The sequence below is a fragment of the Neolamprologus brichardi genome, chromosome 18 (assembly GCF_056152115.1).
Source record: "Neolamprologus brichardi isolate AB-2024 chromosome 18, ASM5615211v1, whole genome shotgun sequence".
In the NCBI taxonomy this organism is placed as follows: domain Eukaryota; kingdom Metazoa; phylum Chordata; class Actinopteri; order Cichliformes; family Cichlidae; genus Neolamprologus; species Neolamprologus brichardi.
Window position 1 is genome coordinate 32,681,674 of NC_142121.1, and position 26,365 is coordinate 32,708,038.

At 37.6% G+C, this 26,365-nt stretch overlaps 2 protein-coding genes and 1 pseudogene across 2 annotated transcripts; 2 read left to right on the forward strand and 1 right to left on the reverse strand.

Annotated features, from left to right (window-relative positions):
- Window positions 1-344: 344 nt before the first annotated feature.
- neto1 (neuropilin (NRP) and tolloid (TLL)-like 1) lies at window positions 345-4,517 on the reverse strand. The gene is made up of 6 exons (XM_087831349.1): window positions 4,459-4,517; window positions 3,682-3,753; window positions 1,989-2,316; window positions 1,657-1,722; window positions 705-839; window positions 345-601 (listed from the first exon to the last, which is right to left on the reverse strand). Exons 3-6 carry the CDS (start codon window positions 2,014-2,016, stop codon window positions 345-347), a joined length of 486 nt encoding a protein of 161 aa, XP_087687475.1. The 5' UTR covers window positions 2,017-2,316; window positions 3,682-3,753; window positions 4,459-4,517.
- A 7,783-nt stretch (window positions 4,518-12,300) lies between these two features.
- Window positions 12,301-16,344, forward strand: LOC148097821 (uncharacterized). The gene is made up of 11 exons (XM_087831710.1): window positions 12,301-12,436; window positions 13,466-13,552; window positions 13,895-14,035; window positions 14,156-14,295; window positions 14,412-14,548; window positions 14,654-14,747; window positions 14,889-14,988; window positions 15,106-15,365; window positions 15,456-15,642; window positions 15,803-15,930; window positions 16,017-16,344. Exons 1-11 carry the CDS (start codon window positions 12,316-12,318, stop codon window positions 16,332-16,334), a joined length of 1,713 nt encoding a protein of 570 aa, XP_087687836.1. The 5' UTR covers window positions 12,301-12,315; the 3' UTR covers window positions 16,335-16,344.
- Window positions 16,345-17,779: 1,435 nt separating this feature from the next.
- LOC148097822 (uncharacterized) overlaps window positions 17,780-26,365 on the forward strand; it is a 123,505-nt pseudogene continuing 114,919 nt past the window's right edge.

Sequence of the window (26,365 nt, forward strand, 5' to 3'; positions counted from 1 at the left end):
AGTCTGTGCTGAACCATTTGCATTTGGCAAACAGACACTGTTTGCCAAATGCTGAGTTATATTCTCCACCTAGCTATGCCTTTGACTCCGGGGAAGGTAATGTGCTTCAAATTTATTTAAACATTTTAATGCTTTGTTGATGGAGAACACTTAAGTACATCCTGACCTTAAAACTGAAAGAATGTGCAAGGCAATGCTCAAACTGAAGAGAACTTATTGGGCTACAGTTCTACAAGGGTTTGTCTCTTTGAGTGACTGATTTAAAAAATGATGCTTAATATTAACAATAATTGTTTAGTGTAAAATACAGCTTTTATGAAGACGAAACTTGCTCACGGCTTCATTCACTCACCTTTTGTGAAGTTATACCGTGCTGAGAAACCAATGGCCTCCAGTTCACTATCAGCCACAAATTTGATGTACAAGTACCTCCCACTGGAGCGGACATATGACGGGCTTTCCTGCCCGCAGTAGCGACCAATTATGGGAGAGAAACCAAAGGGACCATCGCGGACTTCAATGTGGTCGAACTTACACTCCCAGGAGGGCTCGATGGAATACTTCTCATCAAAGAACAGGTCGATGCACTGCCGAGGAGAGGCTACAACAGGCCAAGAGGTTGAGAGAAGGTGAAGTTAACAGCAGGAGGAGTGGGAAGTGGTACTGTAAGGATGCTAAAAAAACAAAACAAGATAAGGTCTCACCTTCTATAATATAGATGCATTCCCTCTCAGGTGGGTATTTCTCAGGGTAATTCGGTGATGTGAAATGCCCTCCATCAGGCTTCTTTACCCAGGTCCCACACTCCCCAGCTGGTGTCACACCCGAGTTGTTCTTTACTAGAAGCAGGTACACAGGCAATATAAAGTACACAGTTTACCAAAAGTAGATCACATCCTTGTATCTTTAGTTTTAAAACATCCATATTTTTGTAGCACAAATTGGATTTGTCAAACTTTTCCATCTTTTGAGAAGATACTGCCAGAAACAATGGAAAAAGGTTAAAATAGACTTTCAGCATTACAGGTTATATTCTTATATTAACACGACAAAGCAAATGCAAAGATTATTATTTACTATCTAATTAAAGACTCCCCAGAGAGATGAAGAATCAGGTGGAGCACTTTGATCCAGGAATACACACACCTTTTCCATTTGACTACTTTCAACGGAATCTAATATATAAAATACTTTGGATTAAGCATTTCTCCTCAAAAATTATTGTTATAATGTAAGTATGAATCAGGAATTATGAATGATCATGGTTAACTTTGCGTGTGGGTTGTCTTTTTTGACAAGTTCTACAAGACTGTGTAGATCATGAGAGATTCTGGAAAAGTAACTGTAGAAAAGAATTCCAGAAGCTGAGTTAGCTAATTATTTACTATACTGTGCTACAGTAATTTTTGGCACTATATTGATATTTTATTAGTTTAATATTATCACTGCACTTTTCTCATGAGATCATTATCACAAACTGTCACTCAATCTAATAATTAGTTTTATTATTTTTCATGATAGATTAATATTCATACATTTCACTACATTTTAGGTTAAAACCCAGAGTAGTATTCGAGTATCAGGCCACCTGCCCTCTGTGAATGAATGATATTCACAGAGGGCAGGTGAATGATATGGCAAGATGTGATAGATTACCTTGAGCTTTTGTTTTAGTAGCTGTGGCACTTGATAGCTCAGGTGAGAGGAGGCTTGCTGCTAAAGCTGACAGGACACAAAAAAGAAGACGTTAAAGATGACGTTGTTCGCCGGGAGTTGCTTGTATTTACTTTGAAATAGCAACAACAGATAACTAAACCAGCATAAACACCGGTTAGACTAGGAGACTGTAAATCGGTGGCTACTGTTTTTACTTTCTTATAGATAAAAGCTATTTGATATATTTATTTTTTAAATCACAAGCACGAACAACAAGGGTCGCTTACTTACTGAACTATGTTCAATAAGTGAACATGTTTCAGGGAACTTACCGATTTGCAGCATAAGTTTGTGCAGCATGTCTGTTCCCAGAGGATGTGTAGTTCAGTTTGCTGTTGGTTAAAGAGTGTCGATCAACCCACCAATTCCTCAGATAATTCGCCAAATCCGAGAGCTGGCTTGTCCATCTCTCCCGCCGTGCGTCCCTGTCGGCTCAAAAGATTACACTCTCGTCCGCCACCAACCTTCACAATTTTTGCTCCACCTTTAGGCTGCATTAATCCTCTGAAAAGCCTCCGGTCATTCACAAGGCTGCGCTGTCCCGAGGCTTGGTGCCTTAATCCAGCCTCCAGTAACGCAGTCAGCGCAGTTATCAATACACTGGAATCAATTCAAAAATATTAATAATAGTAACATTTTTTACTATAACAAAAATGCAGTTGTACCCATTAAATGGTTTCATGTTTAATTGGATGAAATAAAATGTTCAGCACTTATCAAACAGGCAAATTTATGTCTGTTTTCATGAAATCTGACGGAAAACCCGAAGGTATATCCAGTGGCGGTCCTAGCCACAACATAACCTAATAGACCTACACCTTAGTTCACAGATTCACTTTGTCTAGGGTTTATGTCTGGGATTTCGCACAACCCAGGATTCAAATCATGAATACATAATGGGCTTGGACTGACAACATTATGAATGAAATGTGCTCTATCTGGAAGCAGCCGGCCGCCTGCCCTTTCGACGGGTTGTGTGTGAGACTTTAAATCATCAAACTATAAATTTTAAATTGTTATTGATCCCTTTATCCCAAGTCCTAAAGTGTATATTTATTTTCTTACTCTTCTTATATTTATTGTTTGTTTACTTGCACTGCTGTAACTGGAGCCTCGTCGTCTCGTCTCTCTATATACTGGACTGTATGTAGCGGAGATGACAATAAAGTTTACTTTGACTTCAGAAGCGAGCAGGCGCACCGAGGGCTCTTGCGCTCACTTTTCGCATACAGAAAGGCGAAAAAAACATCAGTGCAAATTATAAGTCTGTATCATAATGTCTGGTGTTTTCGTGTTTGTTGGTTTGTTTTTATTTTGTTTTATTTTGCGAGTTGGTTATTAGATGCTTCTCCAGCCAGCCAGAGAATCCCCTGCCGTCCCGCCCTCTCCTCCCTGTGCTGCAAGCAGCAGGCACACCTCGCAAACGGAGGGCGCCCTTACTCTCCCAGCAAATGGGCGATAGAAAACCGATCGGTGCCTATGCCATCCCCAGTATGCGCTGGCATGACGTCAGGCAGCATTAGTACGAGCAATTTTTTTTTATTTATTTTTTTTGCCGATGCCCGTGATGCCGCCCCCCACCAAGGCATCATGGCCCGTATCAAAAACCGCTACTGTATCTGAGTCTTCTATCAAAAGATACAGCTAACTTCATGAAGTTGTACAAAAAGGCTTTATTTCGCCAAGACAGTGCGTTTCTTACGATTACATGCATTTGAATGGAGTTCTCGCCCGAAACAAAGTATAGGTTTTCATTTTGTGAATAACTTGAAAATCTTAGCTCAAACAGCTGCAAAACCTGTTTGTCCAACACGGGAATATTGAATTCTACAAGATAAAGCCATAAATACGTATATCTGAGTCTTCTATCAAAAGTTACAGCTAACTTCATGAAGTTGTAGTGTTATGACATGCATAGGTTCTTTCTCTTCAGCACCCTCTGCTGGTCATAGTGGGAATACTCACCAGCTTATATTTTGGTGGGGTTTTTCTGTGTTCCTGTGGGTAGAGGAAACAGGAAGCTGGTCGCTTGTTAGCCTGCAGAATATGTTGTTGCTCTTTAAAACGTTTCTGCCTTGGAGAGTTATTGCTTGTGAGTTATAATGTACAACATGTTTACAAGTTTATTTGGTGCATTCATAGATTTGTTTAGAAACCAGTTATTTCAACTGCTATGTTTATCTTTGAGGAAGCTAAACTCGCTAAGTTGTATTGTGAGCAACACTGAGTCGCTGTTGATTACATATACTATATAACAGTATAGTTCATATTCTAGAAGTGTGAGTAAAAAGGAGAAGAAATCTTGTGACATTTACTTTGTGTTTGTTTTTAGTTTTACGGGAAGAAAAGGATGTCAATCATTGAACTACTGACGAAGTAAAAAGCCTTAAACTTACTTCCGCCCCCAGTGTTCATTGAAACCGTTAGCTGTCTGTCAAGTTGGGCAAAGGGACGCACAATAAGGACAGAATATGTACAAAAAGGCTTTATTTCGCCAAGATCGTGCGTTTCTGACTATTACATGCATTTGAATGGAGTTGTCACTACCAGATCCGTACCGGAAACCCGATCGGTACCCCGCATGCGCGAAAGGTGTCTACTTCCGGTCATAGCGTTTTACGATAGTTACGGGTCAGAGTATCTGTTAAAATGTTAAGAATAATAAGTATATCTTAAAATGTTTGCAATAATGAAGCATTTCAGTACAATGTAGACAAAAACGAAAAATAAAAAGATAGTTACGTGCAAAGTCGGACCGTACAAATCGGGTCTACCCGATAAGTACCGCGCATGTGCAGATGTTTTCTTCTTCTTCTGTTCGTTTAATGGCAGTGTACTCCCCAGTGTACGAGGATACTGCCACCTGCTGACCCAGCGAATGAACCCCATTGTAAAATGAATTGGCGTCATTACAAACGTGTGTTAAATTTGATTTAGTGATAGTCGAGTGTGTTTATGCTTGTCTGTGAGGAGAGGATTGACTGGAATAGTGATGATGATGTCCGCTATCACTGTCAATTGTCAGTAAACACTTAATCTGGCTGATGAATCTTCACGTGACACATTGCTAAATCAATATTATTAAGTCTGTAATTAGGCGCCATTCTTCTTATTTTACGGCGCTGTTGTTCAATCGGGGAATGCTCTCTGTTGAGGAGAAAAGCATGAATTTGTTTGTATACGGATTATCCATTGTTTAAATGTCCCGGGCAGTCGAAAAGGAGGCAGAGCTGTTGAGAAATGCTAGGAGCTAACTGGGCGCTAACCGTATCATTCAAATATATTGAATGTCGCAATGTTGGCAAAGAGAGGAAGTGACGTAAGATTTGTGCATGCGGGGTACCGATTGGGTTTCCGGTACTGATCGGGTAGTTTTTTTTTTGTTTTTTGGGTTTTTTTTTTTTTTTTTTAAATTCGCTTTATTGACAAAGCACAAAATACAGATATACAAATACAATATAGGAAACACAATGTCAGGGGGTTCGTATAAAAAAAACAAAATAGACACAATCTATTAAAGAATCACATGATATTGAACAGGGAACATAAGTTTATGGTTTTGACAGCTTTTTGATTTTGAGAATGTTGTATCGTTTTAACATATTGTTTGGTTTCATTTAAAAAGCACCGAAAGGACGGTTTTGCGTTAGAGAATTTCGACTTATGTATATGAAATTTAGCCAATAATATCAATAAATTAATCAAATAAAATTCGTTTGCCCTGTACATGAGGTACTTAAAGAAACCAAACAATATTTTCTCGTAACAAAGAGAGAGCTCAGAAAAGATAAAGGAAACAACAAAAACACAAAATTCTTGCCAGAAAAGATTCGTGTATAAGCATGACCAAAATAAATGAGAAATATCTTCCTTCACACAATTACAAAATGTACAGTTAATATCAATGTCCTTTTTATAACGTACAAGAAAAGATCTGGTTGGGTAAAAACGATGAATAACTTTAAAGATCGGGTAGTGACAGGAGTTCTTGTCGCTACCTGATCCGTACCGGAAACCCGATTGGTACCCCCATGCGCAAATCTTATGTCACTTCCTCTCTATGCCAACATTGCGACATTCAATATATTTGAATGATACGGTTAGCGCCCAGTTAGCTCCTAGCATTTCTCAACAGCTCTGCCTCCTTTTCGACTACTGAGACATTTAAACAATGGATAATCCGTTTACACACACATTCATGCTTTTCTCCTCAACAGAGAGGGTCCCCCGATTGAACAATAGCGCCGTAAAATAAGAAGAATGGCGCCTAATTACAGACTTAATAATACAGACTTTGTAATATCTCACGTGAAGATTCATCAGCCAGATTAAGTGTTTACTGACAATTGACAGTGTAAGCGGACATCATCATCACTATTCCAATCAATCCTCTCCACACAGACAAGTATAAACACACTCGACTATCACTAAATCAAATTTAACACACGTTTGTAATGACGCTAATTCAGTTTACAATAGGGTTCATTCGCTCGGTCAGCAGGTGGCAGTATCCTCTTATACTGGGGAGTAAACTGCCATTAAACGAACAGAAGAAGAAGAAAACATCCGCACATGCGCGATACGGATCGGGTAGACCCGATTTGTACGGTCCGACTTTGCACATGCGCAGTAAGGATCAGGGAGTCCTGATCCGTAACTATCTTTTTATTTTTCGTTTTTGTCTAAATTATATTGAAATGCTTCATTATTGGAAACATGTTAAGAGATACTTATTATTCTTAACATCTTAACAGATACTCTGACCCGTAACTATCGTAAAACATAAAACGTAAAACCTTCGACCGGAAGTAGACACCTTTCGCGCATGCGGGGTACCGATCGGGTTTCCGGTACATATCAGGTAGTGACAGTTCTCGCCCGAAACAAAGTATAGGTTTTCATTTTGTGAATAACTTGAAAGTCTTAGCTCAAACAGCTGCAAAACCTGTTTGTCCAACACGGGAATATTGAATTCTATAGGATAAAGCTATAAATATGTGTGTCTGAGCCTTCTATCAAAAGTTACAGCTATTTATAGGAAGTTGTACAAAAAGGCTTTATTTCGCCAAGACAGTGCGTTTCTGACTATTACATGCATTTGATGGAGTTCTCGCCCGAAACAAAGTATAGGTTTTCATTATGTGAATAACTTGAAAATCTTAGCTCAAACAGCTGCAAAACCTGTTTGTCCAACACGGGAATATTGAATTCTATAGGATAAAGCCATAAATATGTGTGTCTGAGCCTTCTATCAAAAGTTACAGCTAACTTCATGAAGTTGTACAAAAAGGCTTTATTTCGCCAAGACAGTGCGTTTCTGACTATTACATGCATTTGATGGAGTTCTCGCCCGAAACAAAGTATAGGTTTTCATTATGTGAATAACTTGAAAATCTTGGCTCAAACAGCTGCAAAACCTGCCTGCCCAGCACGGGGATATTGAATTCTATAAGATAAAACCATAAATATGTGTGTCTGAGCCTTCTATCAAAAGTTACAGCTAACTTCATGAAGTTGTACAAAAAGGCTTTATTTCGCCAAGACAGTGCGTTTCTGACTATTACATGCATTTGATGGAGTTTTCGCCCGAAACAAAGTATAGGTTTTTATTATGTGAATAACTTGAAAATCGTAGCTCAAACAGCTGCAAAACCTGTTTGTCCAACACGGGAATATTGAATTCTATAGGATAAAGCCATAAATATGTGTGTCTGAGCCTTCTATCAAAAGTTACAGCTATTTATAGGAAGTTGTACAAAAAGGCTTTATTTCGCCAAGACAGTGCGTTTCTGACTATTACATGCATTTGATTGGAGTTCTCGCCCGAAACAAAGTATAGGTTTTCATTATGTGAATAACTTGAAAATCTTAGCTCAAACAGCTGCAAAACCTGTCTGCACAGCACGGGGATATTGAATTCTATAGGATAAAGCCATAAATATGTGTGTCTGAGCCTTCTATCAAAAGTTACAGCTAACTTCATGAAGTTGTACAAAAAGGCTTTATTTCGCCAAGACAGTGCGTTTCTGACTATTACATGCATTTGATTGGAGTTCTCGCCCGAAACAAAGTATAGGTTTTCATTATGTGAATAACTTGAAAATCTTAGCTCAAACAGCTGCAAAACCTGTCTGCCCAGCACGGGGATATTGAATTCTATAAGATAAAGCCATAAATATGTGTGTCTGAGCCTTCTATCAAAAGTTACAGCTAACTTCATGAAGTTGTACAAAAAGGCTTTATTTCGCCAAGACAGTGCGTTTCTGACTATTACATGCATTTGATGGAGTTCTCGCCCGAAACAAAGTATAGGTTTTCATTATGTGAATAACTTTAAAATCTTAGCTCAAACAGCTGCAAAACCTGTTTGTCCAACACAGGAATATTGAATTCTATAGGATAAAGCCATAAATATGTGTGTCTGAGCCTTCTATCAAAGGTTACAGCTATTTATAGGAAGTTGTACAAAAAGGCTTTATTTCGCCAAGACAGTGCGTTTCAGACTATTACATGCATTTGATTGGAGTTCTCGCCCGAAACAAAGTATAGGTTTTCATTATGTGAATAACTTGAAAATCTTAGCTCAAACAGCTGCAAAACCTGTCTGCCCAGCACGGGGATATTGAATTCTATAGGATAAAGCCATAAATATGTGTGTCTGAGCCTTCTATCAAAAGTTACAGCTAACTTCATGAAGTTGTACAAAAAGGCTTTATTTCGCCAAGACAGTGCGTTTCTGACTATTACATGCATTTGATGGAGTTCTCGCCCGAAACAAAGTATAGGTTTTCATTATGTGAATAACTTTAAAATCTTAGCTCAAACAGCTGCAAAACCTGTCTGCCCAGCACGGGGATATTGAATTCTATAAGATAAAGCCATAAATATGTGTGTCTGAGCCTTCTATCAAAAGTTACAGCTATTTATAGGAAGTTGTACAAAAAGGCTTTATTTCGCCAAGACAGTGCGTTTCTGACTATTACATGCATTTGATTGGAGTTCTCGCCCGAAACAAAGTATAGGTTTTTATTATGTGAATAACTTGAAAATCTTAGCTCAAACAGCTGCAAAACCTGTTTGTCCAAAACGGGAATATTGAATTCTATAGGATAAAGCCATAAATATGTGTGTCTGAGCCTTCTATCAAAAGTTACAGCTAACTTCATGAAGTTGTACAAAAAGGCTTTATTTCGCCAAGACAGTGCGTTTCTGACTATTACATGCATTTGATGGAGTTCTCGCCCGAAACAAAGTATAGGTTTTCATTATGTGAATAACTTGAAAATCTTAGCTCAAACAGCTGCAAAACCTGTCTGCCCAGCACGGGGATATTGAATTCTATAAGATAAAGCCATAAATATGCGTGTCTGAGCCTTCTATCAAAAGTTACAGCTAACTTGATGAAGTTGTACAAAAAGGCTTTATTTCGCCAAGACAGTGCGTTTCTGACTATTACATGCATTTGATGGAGTTCTCGCCCGAAACAAAGTATAGGTTTTCATTATGTGAATAACTTGAAAATCTTAGCTCAAACAGCTGCAAAACCTGTTTGTCCAACACGGGAATATTGAATTCTATAGGATAAAGCCATAAATATGTGTGTCTGAGCCTTCTATCAAAAGTTACAGCTAACTTCATGAAGTTGTACAAAAAGGCTTTATTTCGCCAAGACAGTGCGTTTCTGACTATTACATGCATTTGATTGGAGTTCTCGCCCGAAACAAAGTATAGGTTTTCATTATGTGAATAACTTGAAAATCTTAGCTCAAACAGCTGCAAAACCTGTCTGCCCGGCACGGGGATATTGAATTCTATAGGATAAAGCCATAAATATGTGTGTCTGAGCCTTCTATCAAAAGTTACAGCTATTTATAGGAAGTTGTACAAAAAGGCTTTATTTCGCCAAGACAGTGCGTTTCTGACTATTACATGCATTTGATTTGAGTTCTCGCCCAAAACAAAGTATAGGTTTTCATTATGTGAATAACTTGAAAATCTTAGCTCAAACAGCTGCAAAACCTGTCTGCACAGCACGGGGATATTGAATTCTATAGGATAAAGCCATAAATATGTGTGTCTGAGCCTTCTATCAAAAGTTACAGCTATTTATAGGAAGTTGTACAAGAAGGCTTTTTTTCGCCAAGACAGTGCGTTTCTGACTATTACATGCATTTGATTGGAGTTCTCGCCCGAAACAAAGTATAGGTTTTCATTATGTGAATAACTTGAAAATCTTAGCTCAAACAGCTTCAAAACCTGTTTGCCCAGCACGGGGATCTTGAACTGTATAAGATAACGCCTTAAATATGTGTGTATGCTTCTTCTATCAAGACTTACAGCTATTTATATGAAGTTGTACAAAGACGCTTTATTTGGTCAAGACAGTGCGTTTCCTACGATTACATGCATTTGAATGGGGAACTCGCCCGAAACAAAGTATAGGTTTTCATTATGTGAATAACTTGAAAATCTTAGCTCAAACAGCTTCAAAACCTGTTTGCCCAGCACGGGGATCTTGAACTGTATAAGATAACGCCTTAAATATGTGTGTATGCTTCTTCTATCAAGACTTACAGCGATTTATATGAAGTTGTACAAAAACGCTTTATTTGGTCAAGACAGTGCGTTTCCTACGATTACATGCATTTGAATGGGGAACTCGCCCGAAACAAAGTATAGGTTTTCATTATGTGAATAACTTGAAAATCTTAGCTCAAACAGCTTCAAAACCTGTTTGCCCAGCACGGGGATCTTGAACTGTATAAGATAACGCCTTAAATATGTGTGTCTGAGCCTTCTATCAAAACTTACAGCTATTTATATGAAGTTGTACAAAAACGCTTTATTTGGTCAAGACAGTGCGTTTCCTACGATTACATGCATTTGAATGGGGAACTCGCCCGAAACAAAGTATAGGTTTTCATTATGTGAATAACTTGAAAATCTTAGCTCAAACAGCTTCAAAACCTGTTTGCCCAGCACGGGGATCTTGAACTGTATAAGATAACGCCTTAAATATGTGTGTATGCTTCTTCTATCAAGACTTACAGCTATTTATATGAAGTTGTACAAAAACGCTTTATTTGGTCAAGACAGTGCGTTTCCTACGATTACATGCATTTGAATGGGGAACTCGCCCGAAACAAAGTATAGGTTTTCATTATGTGAATAACTTGAAAATCTTAGCTCAAACAGCTTCAAAACCTGTTTGCCCAGCACGGGGATCTTGAACTGTATAAGATAACGCCTTAAATATGTGTGTATGCTTCTTCTATCAAGACTTACAGCTATTTATATGAAGTTGTACAAAGACGCTTTATTTGGTCAAGACAGTGCGTTTCCTACGATTACATGCATTTGAATGGGGAACTCGCCCGAAACAAAGTATAGGTTTTCATTATGTGAATAACTTGAAAATCTTAGCTCAAACAGCTTCAAAACCTGTTTGCCCAGCACGGGGATCTTGAACTGTATAAGATAACGCCTTAAATATGTGTGTATGCTTCTTCTATCAAGACTTACAGCTATTTATATGAAGTTGTACAAAAACGCTTTATTTCGTCAAGACAGTGCGTTTCCTACGCACTGTCTTGTCCTTAAATATAGATGTAAGTTTTGATAGACGACTCAGACACACATATTTAAGGCGTTATCTTATACAGTTCAAGATCCCCGTGCTGGGCAAACAGGTTTTGAAGGTGTTTGAGCTAAGATTTTCAAGTTATTCACATAATGAAAACCTATACTTTGTTTCGGGCGAGTTCCCCATTCAAATGCATGTAATCGTAGGAAACGCACTGTCTTGACGAAATAAATTGTTTAAACAACTTCATATAAATAGCTGTAAGTCTTGATAGAAGAAGCATACACACATATTTAAGGCGTTATCTTATACAGTTCAAGATCCGCGTGCTGGGCAAACAGGTTTTGAAGCTGTTTGACCTAAGATTTTCAAGTTATTCACATAATGAAAACCTATACTTTGTTTCGGGCGAGTTCCCCATTCAAATGCATGTAATCGTAGGAAACGCACTGTCTTGACCAAATAAAGCGTTTTTGTACAACTTCATATAAATAGCTGTAAGTCTTGATAGAAGAAGCATACACACATATTTACGGCGTTATCTTATACAGTTCAAGATCCCCGTGCTGGGCAAACAGGTTTTGAAGCTGTTTGAGCTAAGATTTTCAAGTTATTCACATGATGAAAACCTATACTTTGTTTCGGACGAGTTCCCCATTCAAATGCATGTAATCGTAGGAAACGCACTGTCTTGACGAAATAAAGCTTTTTTGTACAACTTCATATAAATAGCTGTAAGTTTTGATAGACGACTCAGACACACATATTTAAGGCGTTATCTTATACAGTTCAAGATCCCCGTGCTGGGCAAACAGGTTTTGAAGCTGTTTGAGCTAAGATTTTCAAGTTATTCACATAATGAAAACCTATACTTTGTTTCGGGCGAGTTCCCCATTCAAATGCATGTAATCGTACACAGTAAATTTCCCAGTGTTAAATCAGCAGTGTTAAAGTGTATTTACTCTAATAGAGTCATTATAACAACAGCTGGAGCAAAACGCCCCCCAGTGTGGGTGATGATTCGTGGAGTTAAAAGAGGCAGTGTCAACGTTACTCTAGAAAGCTCCTCCCACCACAGACTCGTTTTCAAACCAAGAGGATTTTTCAGGACGTCATTTTCTCCACATCAGTTGCAGGGTAAGTTGTTCATATTTACTTATTAAACCAACAATTCGACATTTTAAGCACAGGTAGCACGTTAAAATAAGGTTACATTCCTTTTGTCCATGTTTATTATATATTTCATTTTGCACCAGAAGCAAATGTGACACTGTCTGTATGCTAATGTAAGGTTGTTAATTAGCTAAAAAAAGTTGACTGATATCAGTGTTGGACTGTAAGGCTTGTTATCAAAATTTATTTCAGTGTGTAGTGGTGATTGTGTTGTGTTCTAGCATGTTCGAAATTCCATTAAATTAAACCCTCCATGTGTTGGGATTTACATCTTAACATTAGCTAGCTAACTAGCATTTTGGCTAACCTCAGTGCGCGGGCAATTCGCTAGTTATCGTTAAATTTTAAATTACATAACCCAAGCATTAACTAATTAAAGGTTTACACTAAATGTTACATTTTTATTTTTTTGATACCTATGTACCAGATATAGAGGTCGTTTTCAGTAAGGTTATTGTCTTATTTTAACTCGGCTGTCTCCAGCGATTTTACAGTTACAGGAGTACAACCAGCAGGTGTTATAAGCTTGATAAAGTATCCAAAATGTCCAGGATTCAGTTTTTAATGCTTGTTTTTAGTAGGTTGAATTTAAGATGACAGCGTTTGTATTTATTGTGAGTTGATGGTATTGACAAAAGTTACCCCGCTCCTTTTTCCATTTTGGTTACCAGACTGTTCAGTATGTTACCTAATGATGACAAAATACTGACTGCCTAGTGCTAAGTTAGATCAGACAAATGGTAAAAAGTAGTAGTAATTATTTTAGTTTTGTATTGAGGATTATATCTCTTGTAAATGAAATACTCATTTAGTAAAGGGCTAAAAACTACCGCCAAAGAGCTGAAACACCTTGTTACATTGACATAAAAGTAACATACAGTAAGAAATAACATTGCAAGGCTATTTTGCTGGTATTTATTGGACTTTTTTAATATTCACATTTTCTGTTTACTGTAGTTCAATGAAGAGCACTGACTATAAGTCTGTCTACAGGAAGCATGCTGCTTAAAGCAAAACTCGGAGGTGTGCAGAAATTTGTTAGAGTATCTGAGCCAAGCCTTAAGGAGTTTTTGATTGCCGGTAAGAAACCAACATTGTATAAAAAAGGTGTACAGGGAGCTTTAAGTTCTTCTTGTTATTTAGTCTCTTCAAACTGCATTTTATGATTAATTGAAAATGATCTGTGTTTTGGAAGCATCTTAGTTATGAATGTATATTTAGTGGGGAAAAAACTGCATAATGTGAGTGTCACCCATTTTAATCTACCACTTATCAAGCATGTTAGTGGCGCTTAATAATTTAGCTTTTATTTATCTGACTCACTTTTGAAGAAGTATCTTGAAATGATCTTCATTTTAAGCTACAAAACATTAGATGTCATGTAATCTTTTTGTTTACACAAAGTTGTGTGCTTGTTTCCAGCATTTGCAAAGTTTGGTGTGCCAGCCGTAACAGAAGGAGTGAAAGTTTTTGATAGTTCAGGGACTGAGTTGGATGAGGATGTATTTGAGGATATAGTAACAGATCCCTCAACCGGAGTACTAACCATCAAATATGAAACAGGTTTGTTTGAGTGATGTGTGTTTCATTGGATGTCATTTTTGTGTGTGTCATTATTACATTGTTTATTCAAAGAGTGTATAAAATTAGTCTAAACTGATTTGTTTTGCTCCTATTCTTGAGGTCTGGAAACATCTGTTGCAGAAGTGTCTCCTGAGCGGTTCCAGTTATCATCGCCACATTCATCAGATTCACAGGATACTGTCATCCTTTCAGACAGCCCTTTGAGGAAACGTCAGAAGCTGGATGCAGAAGCTAAGCAAGTAAGAGTTAACAGATTTCCACATTCTTCTAATAGTGTCTTTTTTGTTTGTAGTTTAAGTGTTCTGAACTGTAGTGGTTATATCAACATGTAGAATGTTTTTATTGTTTTTTTCAGTTGGTGGAATCCATTCTCACCAGCAAACCTGGTGGAGAATGTATAATAAATGAGTACAATCGGACCAAGTCCCTGGTGGATGAAACCAGAAGAAAAATGGTCAACATACTGGTAGCTGACATGACAGAAAAAAATGGGTAATTTATTTCTGGCCCTGTGATTTTTACTATCATTTTCAAATTATTTTAAATCTCTATTAATTCCAGGGAAGCTGACTAGTTCTTTTCCTTTTGATCTTGCAGTACATCACCACCACGGCAGGTGAAAGAAATGTATGCCAGAGGAATTGTAACCTTTTTCCCTTACCTCAGTGACCCATACTCAAAAAATGGGTATGTAAGTAGTTAACAGTAATAACTGATACAACTAAAATCAAAATTTTTAAATCCTGCCAAAATGTATGTCCTTATCAACTGTTCATGGTTACATAACTTACTGATAAATTAAACAAAATGTCTGTATATGTCCCTCTCCAAGGAACATTATTATGATGGCGAGAGTGGCACTGGGTACTTGGCCTGGAGGATTAAAACCATACAGAGATGCACTGCTAAAGAGAGGCGATTATCATCTGGAGGTAACATTTATAATTAAGTGGAAACATATAATACAGTTCCAAATTGTGGTACTGTATTAATAATGGTTATTAAATGTTATTATTAGTTTTGGTAAAGTTGTATTTCATATTGTCTAGCACCAGGAGATGGATCATCGGGTGAAGACCAGTGTGGTGGACCAACTGTCAGACGAGAGTTGCAGTTTGTTACAGAGAACGTGCTGAGTGAGGATGAGTGTAAGGAAGCAATCTCTCTGATGAAACATTCAGCTGATGAAGACACAGTCAAGAAGAAGATGAAGTTGACATTTGTTTATCGACACAACATGGTCCTTGACCCCCTGCTGTCAAGCAACATACTGTCTGTTTTTCCACGTTTCAAAGATATCAAAGGCTTGGTGAATATTTTTCATTACGTTGACAATGTAAACACATTTTATTTTTTGCAGATAGCAGATATAATTCTCTATTCTCTATCCCTGTTACAGATCGAACAGGATTTTGTACTGATGTTTGGTGAGGATGTATCAGGCAGGTTGCTGGAGAGGTGGCCAACAACATTCAAAAGAAAGATTATCCAACAAGGCAGAAAGCTTCCTTCTACCAGTGACCTGGAAGAACTCTTGCTGGCAGCTGACTCTCCTGAGGATGCCACTGAAGTTAATGCTGACATTGGTGAGCTGTTATTTTTTAGCACATTCACAGCATATATAATGTTTGTCACAGAACAGCTGTCCTTTTGTATTTTGGGTCTACTCAAACATTTTGTCAATGCATTGAAATTTGTTATTGATGATGATGATTCAACTTTATTAAAAACAAATATTTTTTTCAGACTGGGACAGTGACCTCTCAGCGATTCTATTGCTATTACATCTGATTCCACCATCTGGTCAGGGTCGGAAGGGACCAGGAAAGGTGTCAGCTTCTCAAGCAGAAAGGCATCTTGTGGTCTTCAAGAAGGTTTGTTTCTTTTCTATTTTTATGGTATGAATTACCAGTTTAAGAAACACTTGATTCTTATTGCCTGTCTGTATTTGTCTTTTCAGACTGGAACAAATATCCAAGAGCATCTTGATGCCATCACTACCAGCACTCAACCCTACCTCCTGGCTGTTGGGGTGAAAAAGAATGACATCCACCAGTTCTTCATTATTCTTGACAAGAATGCCATACCATGCAAGTCTACCTCTTCACTTGGTGCTTTTGATGAACTGTTTAAAGCACATTTTGTGTTTGGCACATCTTACAACACCATGCTTCACAACATGTACACGTTCATCCAAACCACTGTGTACAATATAGATGTTGGCAAAGTCAAAGAAAGTCCCAGAGTTGCTGAAATAAGGGCAAGGTTGCTTCATTAGGGCTTGAAGGTTAATTCTCCATCATGAAGTGTTTTGTCTGTCAGGCTGAGTTTACTGGTTCAAACATGCTTGTTAGGCATTTACGGTTAGTCCATGGTTACTTACCTGGAAGAAATCTTCGCCTTAAATGTGCCCAGCGTGACTGTGGCTGTGTGTTTGGCACTTTTTCAGGTTTTAGAAAACATTTAAATACCAAACACCTTAACTATTTCGACCAACAGGCTGACACTGATGTTAATTTACAGCCTGATGTGGCAGTTAAAGAAGTTAGCACTACAGGGGAGGTGGTGTCAACTAATGTAGAAGAAACACCCACAACATCTGAAATGTTGAAAAGTTCAAATAAGAGCACTTTGGATATGTGTGCCTCTACTGTTGCACAGCTCAGGGCAGCTGGATTAAGCCAATCTACTGTGAATAGTTTTGTCTCCTCAATGGAGGAAGTGTTTTTTGAGATTCATACTCAGGCTAAAGATGCAGCTTTACAGAGCTTACCTTCACAGGACACTACAAGTAAAAAGAAATTAGAGCAGTCATTCAAAAACTTTGAAAATCCATTCACACTGTTAAATTCAGAAGCTAAACGAAATAGGCACTTTAAACAAAAATGGGCAACTGTTGAACCTGTTGAAATGGTGCTTGGCACAAGATTTGACAGTAGAAGAAACAAGATCACAGGGACTTTTGATCAAGTCATTGTAACTGATAGGTTTGCATATGTTCCTATTTTGGAAACACTGAAAACTATCTTTCAAAACCACCATGTTGTCGACATGTTCAAGTCAAGGAATATGTCCAGAGAAGGTGTGTATGCAGACTTAATCGATGCTGCCTATGTTAAAAGATGTCCCCTATTTTCTGCAGAAAAAGATGCCTTACAAATTCAACTGTTTTATGATGACTTTGAAACTGCAAATCCCCTGGGCTCTAAAAAGGGTGTACATAAATTGGGTGCAATATACTTTACACTAAGGAATTTTCCTCCAATCTTTAATTCGTTGTTGGTCAATATTCATTTGTGTGCTCTTTTTCATGCACAAGACTCAAAGCGTTATGGCTTTAATTCAATCCTTGAGCCACTTGTCAATGATCTGAAAGTTCTTGAGACAGAGGGACTGAAACTTCCCATGTTTAAAAACTTGGTTCATGGCACTGTAATCCAGGTCACTGGGGACAATCTTGGCTTGCATAGTCTGTTTGGGTTCGTGGAGTCATTTGCAGCTCGATATTGTTGTCGTTTTTGTCTGCTGGAGAAGGATTGTTTTCAAAGTGTGTTCTGTGAAGATGATTCTGGTGTTGCACTAAGAACTCTTGATATGCATAAGCAGCACTGTGAAAGTGTACAAAGAGATCCTACGCTACCTCATGTATGTGGTGTGAAACGCACTTGTCTCTTGAATTCACTTAAATATTTCAACACAGCCAACAATTTTTCTGTAGATATCATGCATGACATTTTGGAGGGAGTTGCTCAGTTAGAGGTGAAACTTGTGCTGCAGTACATAAAGGAGAACTTCCTAAGTGCTGAACAACTTGCTGGTAGAATACATGCCTTTGACTATGGCTTCAATCAGCAGCGAAATCGCCCACCAAAGTTGTTTGATGGCAGTAATGATTTAGGACTAAATGCAATTCAATCTTGGTGCTTATTGCGTAATGTACCTTTGATGTTTGGCGATTTAGTACAGGTGGGTGATAGCTACTGGCATCTTCTACTTCTGCTTCTACAAATTGTCAATATTGTGTTTTCACCAGTGCTGTCAGAAGGTATGACCATCTACCTCAAACATTTAATTATTGATCATCATCAGCTCTTTAAGCAGTTATTTCCTACACTCAGTCTCCTACCAAAGCATCACTTCATGATACATTACCCTCGCAGTATACGAAATATTGGCCCAATTCTGCACATGTGGTGCATGCGTTACGAAGCCAAACATAACTTCTTTAAGAAGCAATTAAAAAGCTTTAAAAACATTACAATGACATTGGCCAAGAAACACCAAAGTTGTATGGCCATGTATTGGGAGTCTTTTAGCCTTGAAAGATTAGCTTTAGGACCAGGAAAGATGGTGACACTTGGAGAGCTGAAAGAAGGTCCAGAAATTGCTTTAAAATTTGGAGCTGCGTTGTCTACCAGTGTTTTTTCAGCTAAGTGGATAAAGCATCATGGTATAGAGTACCGCCCTGACTTTATCATCTGTACAGAGGTAGTGTCTGAGATTCCAGTGTTTTATAAGATCAAAAGTATTGTTGTGAAAGATGACATTGTATTGCTCTGTGGAAAACTGATGGAAACCCTGTGTTTTGATGACCATTTTCATGCATTTAAGGTCAGAATGCACCCCAATATGGTGCTGAAGGTGTTGAACATAAAAGAGCTGTGTTACTTCAAACCATTTGATCTTCAAATGAAGTATGGCACTTCTGATTCCTCCCTGTATGTGGTTCCATATTGTCATTTTATGCCGAACTAAATTCATTGTTTTAAAGTGTTTTATGACTCTTTTTGTGTGTGTAGTGTTTTATGTACACTACATGAGATGTTTTAATATTTTGAGCCTGACATCAAAATAAAGCCGTTAAACGTATTATCTAGTTGTGGTTTTTGCTTACTTGTTTTATATTTTAAAGCATTATTAGAAACCAGGTTTTCATGCTGCAAAACACTAAATTGAGTGTAAAGGTAACACTACAGGAAGAGTTTTAGTAACACTACTTGGTGTAAAATTAATTTAAAATTTTACTCTATGAGAGCTAATTTTTCACTAGAGATTAGTGTATGAATAACACAGTATAGAGTAACATCAACACTCATCAGAGTTATTTGAACCCCCAGTGTTAATTTCAAATAACTCAATTCAGTGTTAAAAATGAGTGGAATTTTACTCAAATAGAGTTAATTTATCACTATGATAGAGTAAATAATATGACACTACTAGTAGTGTTAGGTTCATTTAACACTCTGCGGTGTTACTCAGTGTTAAATTTTTACTCTATTTAGAGTTAATTTTACTCTAAAATTTTAACACTATAGGAAGAGTCGATTTAACACAAATTCCGAATGGGACCAAATAGACTCGGGACCAGTGTTAAATTTAACTCTTTAAGTGTTATTTTAACACTCCGAATTTTACTGTGTAGGAAACGCACTGTCTTGACGAAAAAAAACGTTTTTGTACAACTTCATATAAATAGCTGTAAGTCTGATAGAAGAAGCATACACACATATTTAAAGCGTTATCTTATACAGTTCAAGATCCCCGTGCTGGGCAAACAGGTTTTGAAGCTGTTTGAGCTAAGATTTTCAAGTTATTCACATAATGAAAACCTATACTTTGTTTCGGGCGAGTTCCCCATTCAAATGCATGTAATCGTAGGAAACGCACTGTCTTGACGAAATAAAGCGTTTATACAACTTCATATAAATAGCTGTAAGTCTTGATAGAAGAAGCATACACACATATTTAAGGCGTTATCTTATACAGTTCAAGATCCCCGTGCTGGGCAAACAGGTTTTGAAGCTGTTTGAGCTAAGATTTTCAAGTTATTCACATAATGAAAACCTATACTTTGTTTCGGGCGAGTTCCCCATTCAAATGCATGTAATCGTAGGAAACGCACTGTCTTGACGAAATAAAGCATTTTGTACAACTTCATATAAATAGCTGTAAGTTTTGATAGACGACTCAGACACACATATTTAAGGCGTTATCTTATACAGTTCAAGATCCCCGTGCTGGGCAAACAGGTTTTGAAGCTGTTTGAGCTAAGATTTTTTGAAGTTATTCACATAATGAAAACCTATACTTTGTTTCGTGCGAGTTCCCCATTCAAATGCATGTAATCGTAGGAAACGCACTGTCTTGACGAAATAAAGCGTTTTTGTACAACTTCATATAAATAGCTGTAAGTTTTGATAGACGACTCAGACACACATATTTAAGGCGTTATCTTATACAGTTCAAGATCCCCGTGCTGGGCAAACAGGTTTTGAAGCTGTTTGAGCTAAGATTTTCAAGTTATTCACATAATGAAAACCTATACTTTGTTTCGGGCGAGTTCCCCATTCAAATGCATGTAATCGTAGGAAACGCACTGTCTTGACGAAATAAAGCGTTTTTGTACAACTTCATATAAATAGCTGTAAGTCTTGATAGAAGAAGCATACACACATATTTAAGGCGTTATCTTATACAGTTCAAGATCCCCGTGCTGTGCAAACAGGTTTTGAAGCTGTTTGAGCTAAGATTTTCAAGTTATTCACATAATGAAAACCTATACTTTGTTTCGGGCGAGTTCCCCATTCAAATGCATGTAATCGTAGGAAACGCACTGTCTTGACGAAATAAAGCGTTTTTGTACAACTTCATATAAATAGCTGTAAGTCTTGATAGAAGAAGCATACACACATATTTAAGGCGTTATCTTATACAGTTCAAGATCCCCGTGCTGTGCAAACAGGTTTTGAAGCTGTTTGAGCTAAGATTTTCAAGTTATTCACATAATGAAAACCTATACTTTGTTTCGGGCGAGTTCCCCATTCAAATGCATGTAATCGTAGGAAACGCACTGTCTTGACGAAAAAAAACGTTTTTGTACAACTTCATATAAATAGCTGTAAGTCTTGATAGAAGAAGCATACACACATATTTAAGGCGTTATCTTATACAGTTCAAGATCCCCGTGCTGGGCAAACAGGTTTTGAAGCTGTTTGAGCTAAGATTTTCAAGTGATTCACATAATGAAAACCTATACTTTGTTTCGGGCGAGTTCCCCATTCAAATGCATGTAATCGTAGGAAACGCACTGTCTTGACGAAATAAAGCGTTTTTGTACAACTTCATATAAATAGCTGTAAGTCTTGATAGAAGAAGCATACACACATATTTAAGGCGTTATCTTATACAGTTCAAGATCCCCGTGCTGTGCAAACAGGTTTTGAAGCTGTTTGAGCTAAGATTTTCAAGTTATTCACATAATGAAAACCTATACTTTGTTTCGGGCGAGTTCCCCATTCAAATGCATGTAATCGTAGGAAACGCACTGTCTTGACGAAATAAAGCGTTTTTGTACAACTTCATATAAATAGCTGTAAGTCTTGATAGAAGAAGCATACACACATATTTAAGGCGTTATCTTATACAGTTCAAGATCCCCGTGCTGTGCAAACAGGTTTTGAAGCTGTTTGAGCTAAGATTTTCAAGTTATTCACATAATGAAAACCTATACTTTGTTTCGGGCGAGTTCCCCATTCAAATGCATGTAATCGTAGGAAACGCACTGTCTTGACGAAAAAAAACGTTTTTGTACAACTTCATATAAATAGCTGTAAGTCTTGATAGAAGAAGCATACACACATATTTAAGGCGTTATCTTATACAGTTCAAGATCCCCGTGCTGGGCAAACAGGTTTTGAAGCTGTTTGAGCTAAGATTTTCAAGTGATTCACATAATGAAAACCTATACTTTGTTTCGGGCGAGTTCCCCATTCAAATGCATGTAATCGTAGGAAACGCACTGTCTTGACGAAATAAAGCGTTTTTGTACAACTTCATATAAATAGCTGTAAGTCTTGATAGAAGAAGCATACACACATATTTAAGGCGTTATCTTATACAGTTCAAGATCCCCGTGCTGGGCAAACAGGTTTTGAAGCTGTTTGAGCTAAGATTTTCAAGTTATTCACATAATGAAAACCTATACTTTGTTTCGGGCGAGTTCCCCATTCAAATGCATGTAATCGTAGGAAACGCACTGTCTTGACGAAATAAAGCGTTTTTGTACAACTTCATATAAATAGCTGTAAGTTTTGATAGACGATTCAGACACACATATTTAAGGCCTTATCTTATACAGTTCAAGATCCCCGTGCTGGGCAAACAGGTTTTGAAGCTCATTGAGCTAAGATTTTCAAGTTATTCACATAATGAAAACCTATACTTTGTTTCGGGCGAGTTCCCCATTCAAATGCATGTAATCGTAGGAAACGCACTGTCTTGACGAAATAAAGCGTTTTTGTACAACTTCATATAAATAGCTGTAAGTCTTGACAGAAGAAGCATACACACATATTTAAGGCGTTATCTTATACAGTTCAAGATCCCCGTGCTGTGCAAACAGGTTTTGAAGCTGTTTGAGCTAAGATTTTCAAGTTATTCACATAATGAAAACCTATACTTTGTTTCGGGCGAGTTCCCCATTCAAATGCATGTAATCGTAGGAAACGCACTGTCTTGACGAAATAAAGCGTTTTTGTACAACTTCATATAAATAGCTGTAAGTTTTGATAGACGACTCAGACACACATATTTAAGGCGTTATCTTATACAGTTCAAGATCCCCGTGCTGGGCAAACAGGTTTTGAAGCTGTTTGAGCTAAGATTTTCAAGTTATTCACATAATGAAAACCTATACTTTGTTTCGGGCGAGTTCCCCATTCAAATGCATGTAATCGTAGGAAACGCACTGTCTTGACGAAAAAAAACGGTTTTGTACAACTTCATATAAATAGCTGTAAGTCTTGATAGAAGAAGCATACACACATATTTAAGGCGTTATCTTATACAGTTCAAGATCCCCGTGCTGGGCAAACAGGTTTTGAAGCTGTTTGAGCTAAGATTTTCAAGTTATTCACATAATGAAAACCTATACTTTGTTTCGGGCGAGTTCCCCATTCAAATGCATGTAATCGTAGGAAACGCACTGTCTTGACGAAAAAAAACGTTTTTGTACAACTTCATATAAATAGCTGTAAGTCTTGATAGAAGAAGCATACACACATATTTAAGGCGTTATCTTATACAGTTCAAGATCCCCGTGCTGGGCAAACAGGTTTTGAAGCTGTTTGAGCTAAGATTTTCAAGTTATTCACATAATGAAAACCTATACTTTGTTTCGGGCGAGTTCCCCATTCAAATGCATGTAATCGTAGGAAACGCACTGTCTTGACGAAATAAAGCGTTTTTGTACAACTTCATATAAATAGCTGTAAGTTTTGATAGACGACTCAGACACACATATTTAAGGCGTTATCTTATACAGTTCAAGATCCCCGTGCTGGGCAAACAGGTTTTGAAGCTGTTTGAGCTAAGATTTTCAAGTTATTCACATAATGAAAACCTATACTTTGTTTCGGGCGAGTTCCCCATTCAAATGCATGTAATCGTAGGAAACGCACTGTCTTGACGAAATAAAGCGTTTTTGTACAACTTCATATAAATAGCTGTAAGTCTTGATAGAAGAAGCATACACACATATTTAAGGCGTTATCTTATACAGTTCAAGATCTCCGTGCTGTGCAAACAGGTTTTGAAGCTGTTTGAGCTAAGATTTTCAAGTTATTCACATAATGAAAACCTATACTTTGTTTCGGGCGAGTTCCCCATTCAAATGCATGTAATCGTAGGAAACGCACTGTCTTGACGAAATAAAGCGTTTTTGTACAACTTCATATAAATAGCTGTAAGTTTTGATAGACGACTCAGACACACATATTTAAGGCGTTATCTTATACAGTTCAAGATCCCCGTGCTGGGCAAACAGGTTTTGAAGCTGTTTGAGCTAAGATTTTCAAGTTATTCACATAATGAAAACCTATACTTTGTTTCGGGCGAGTTCCCCATTCAAATGCATGTAATCGTAGGAAACGCACTGTCTTGACGAAAAAAAACGTTTTTGTACAACTTCATATAAATAGCTGTAAGTCTTGATAGAAGAAGCATACACACATATTTAAGGCGTTATCTTATACAGTTCAAGATCCCCGTGCTGGGCAAACAGGTTTTGAAGCTGTTTGAGCTAAGATTTTCAAGTGATTCACATAATGAAAACCTATACTTTGTTTCGGGCGAGTTCCCCATTCAAATGCATGTAATCGTAGGAAACGCACTGTCTTGACGAAATAAAGCGTTTTTGTACAACTTCATATAAATAGCTGTAAGTCTTGATAGAAGAAGCATACACACATATTTAAGGCGTTATCTTATACAGTTCAAGATCCCCGTGCTGGGCACACAGGTTTTGAAGCTGTTTGAGCTAAGATTTTCAAGTTATTCACATAATGAAAACCTATACTTTGTTTCGGGCGAGTTCCCCATTCAAATGCATGTAATCGTAGGAAACGCACTGTCTTGACGAAATAAAGCGTTTTTGTACAACTTCATATAAATAGCTGTAAGTTTTGATAGACGATTCAGACACACATATTTAAGGCCTTATCTTATACAGTTCAAGATCCCCGTGCTGGGCAAACAGGTTTTGAAGCTCATTGAGCTAAGATTTTCAAGTTATTCACATAATGAAAACCTATACTTTGTTTCGGGCGAGTTCCCCATTCAAATGCATGTAATCGTAGGAAACGCACTGTCTTGACGAAATAAAGCGTTTTTGTACAACTTCATATAAATAGCTGTAAGTCTTGATAGAAGAAGCATACACACATATTTAAGGCGTTATCTTATACAGTTCAAGATCCCCGTGCTGTGCAAACAGGTTTTGAAGCTGTTTGAGCTAAGATTTTCAAGTTATTCACATAATGAAAACCTATACTTTGTTTCGGGCGAGTTCCCCATTCAAATGCATGTAATCGTAGGAAACGCACTGTCTTGACGAAATAAAGCGTTTTTGTACAACTTCATATAAATAGCTGTAAGTTTTGATAGACGACTCAGACACACATATTTAAGGCGTTATCTTATACAGTTCAAGATCCCCGTGCTGGGCAAACAGGTTTTGAAGCTGTTTGAGCTAAGATTTTCAAGTTATTCACATAATGAAAACCTATACTTTGTTTCGGGCGAGTTCCCCATTCAAATGCATGTAATCGTAGGAAACGCACTGTCTTGACGAAAAAAAACGGTTTTGTACAACTTCATATAAATAGCTGTAAGTCTTGATAGAAGAAGCATACACACATATTTAAGGCGTTATCTTATACAGTTCAAGATCCCCGTGCTGGGCAAACAGGTTTTGAAGCTGTTTGAGCTAAGATTTTCAAGTTATTCACATAATGAAAACCTATACTTTGTTTCGGGCGAGTTCCCCATTCAAATGCATGTAATCGTAGGAAACGCACTGTCTTGACGAAAAAAAACGTTTTTGTACAACTTCATATAAATAGCTGTAAGTCTTGATAGAAGAAGCATACACACATATTTAAGGCGTTATCTTATACAGTTCAAGATCCCCGTGCTGGGCAAACAGGTTTTGAAGCTGTTTGAGCTAAGATTTTCAAGTTATTCACATAATGAAAACCTATACTTTGTTTCGGGCGAGTTCCCCATTCAAATGCATGTAATCGTAGGAAACGCACTGTCTTGACGAAATAAAGCGTTTTTGTACAACTTCATATAAATAGCTGTAAGTTTTGATAGACGACTCAGACACACATATTTAAGGCGTTATCTTATACAGTTCAAGATCCCCGTGCTGGGCAAACAGGCTTTGAAGCTGTTTGAGCTAAGATTTTCAAGTTATTCACATAATGAAAACCTATACTTTGTTTCGGGCGAGTTCCCCATTCAAATGCATGTAATCGTAGGAAACGCACTGTCTTGACGAAATAAAGCGTTTTTGTACAACTTCATATAAATAGCTGTAAGTCTTGATAGAAGAAGCATACACACATATTTAAGGCGTTATCTTATACAGTTCAAGATCCCCGTGCTGTGCAAACAGGTTTTGAAGCTGTTTGAGCTAAGATTTTCAAGTTATTCACATAATGAAAACCTATACTTTGTTTCGGGCGAGTTCCCCATTCAAATGCATGTAATCGTAGGAAACGCACTGTCTTGACGAAATAAAGCGTTTTTGTACAACTTCATATAAATAGCTGTAAGTTTTGATAGACGACTCAGACACACATATTTAAGGCGTTATCTTATACAGTTCAAGATCCCCGTGCTGGGCAAACAGGTTTTGAAGCTGTTTGAGCTAAGATTTTCAAGTTATTCACATAATGAAAACCTATACTTTGTTTCGGGCGAGTTCCCCATTCAAATGCATGTAATCGTAGGAAACGCACTGTCTTG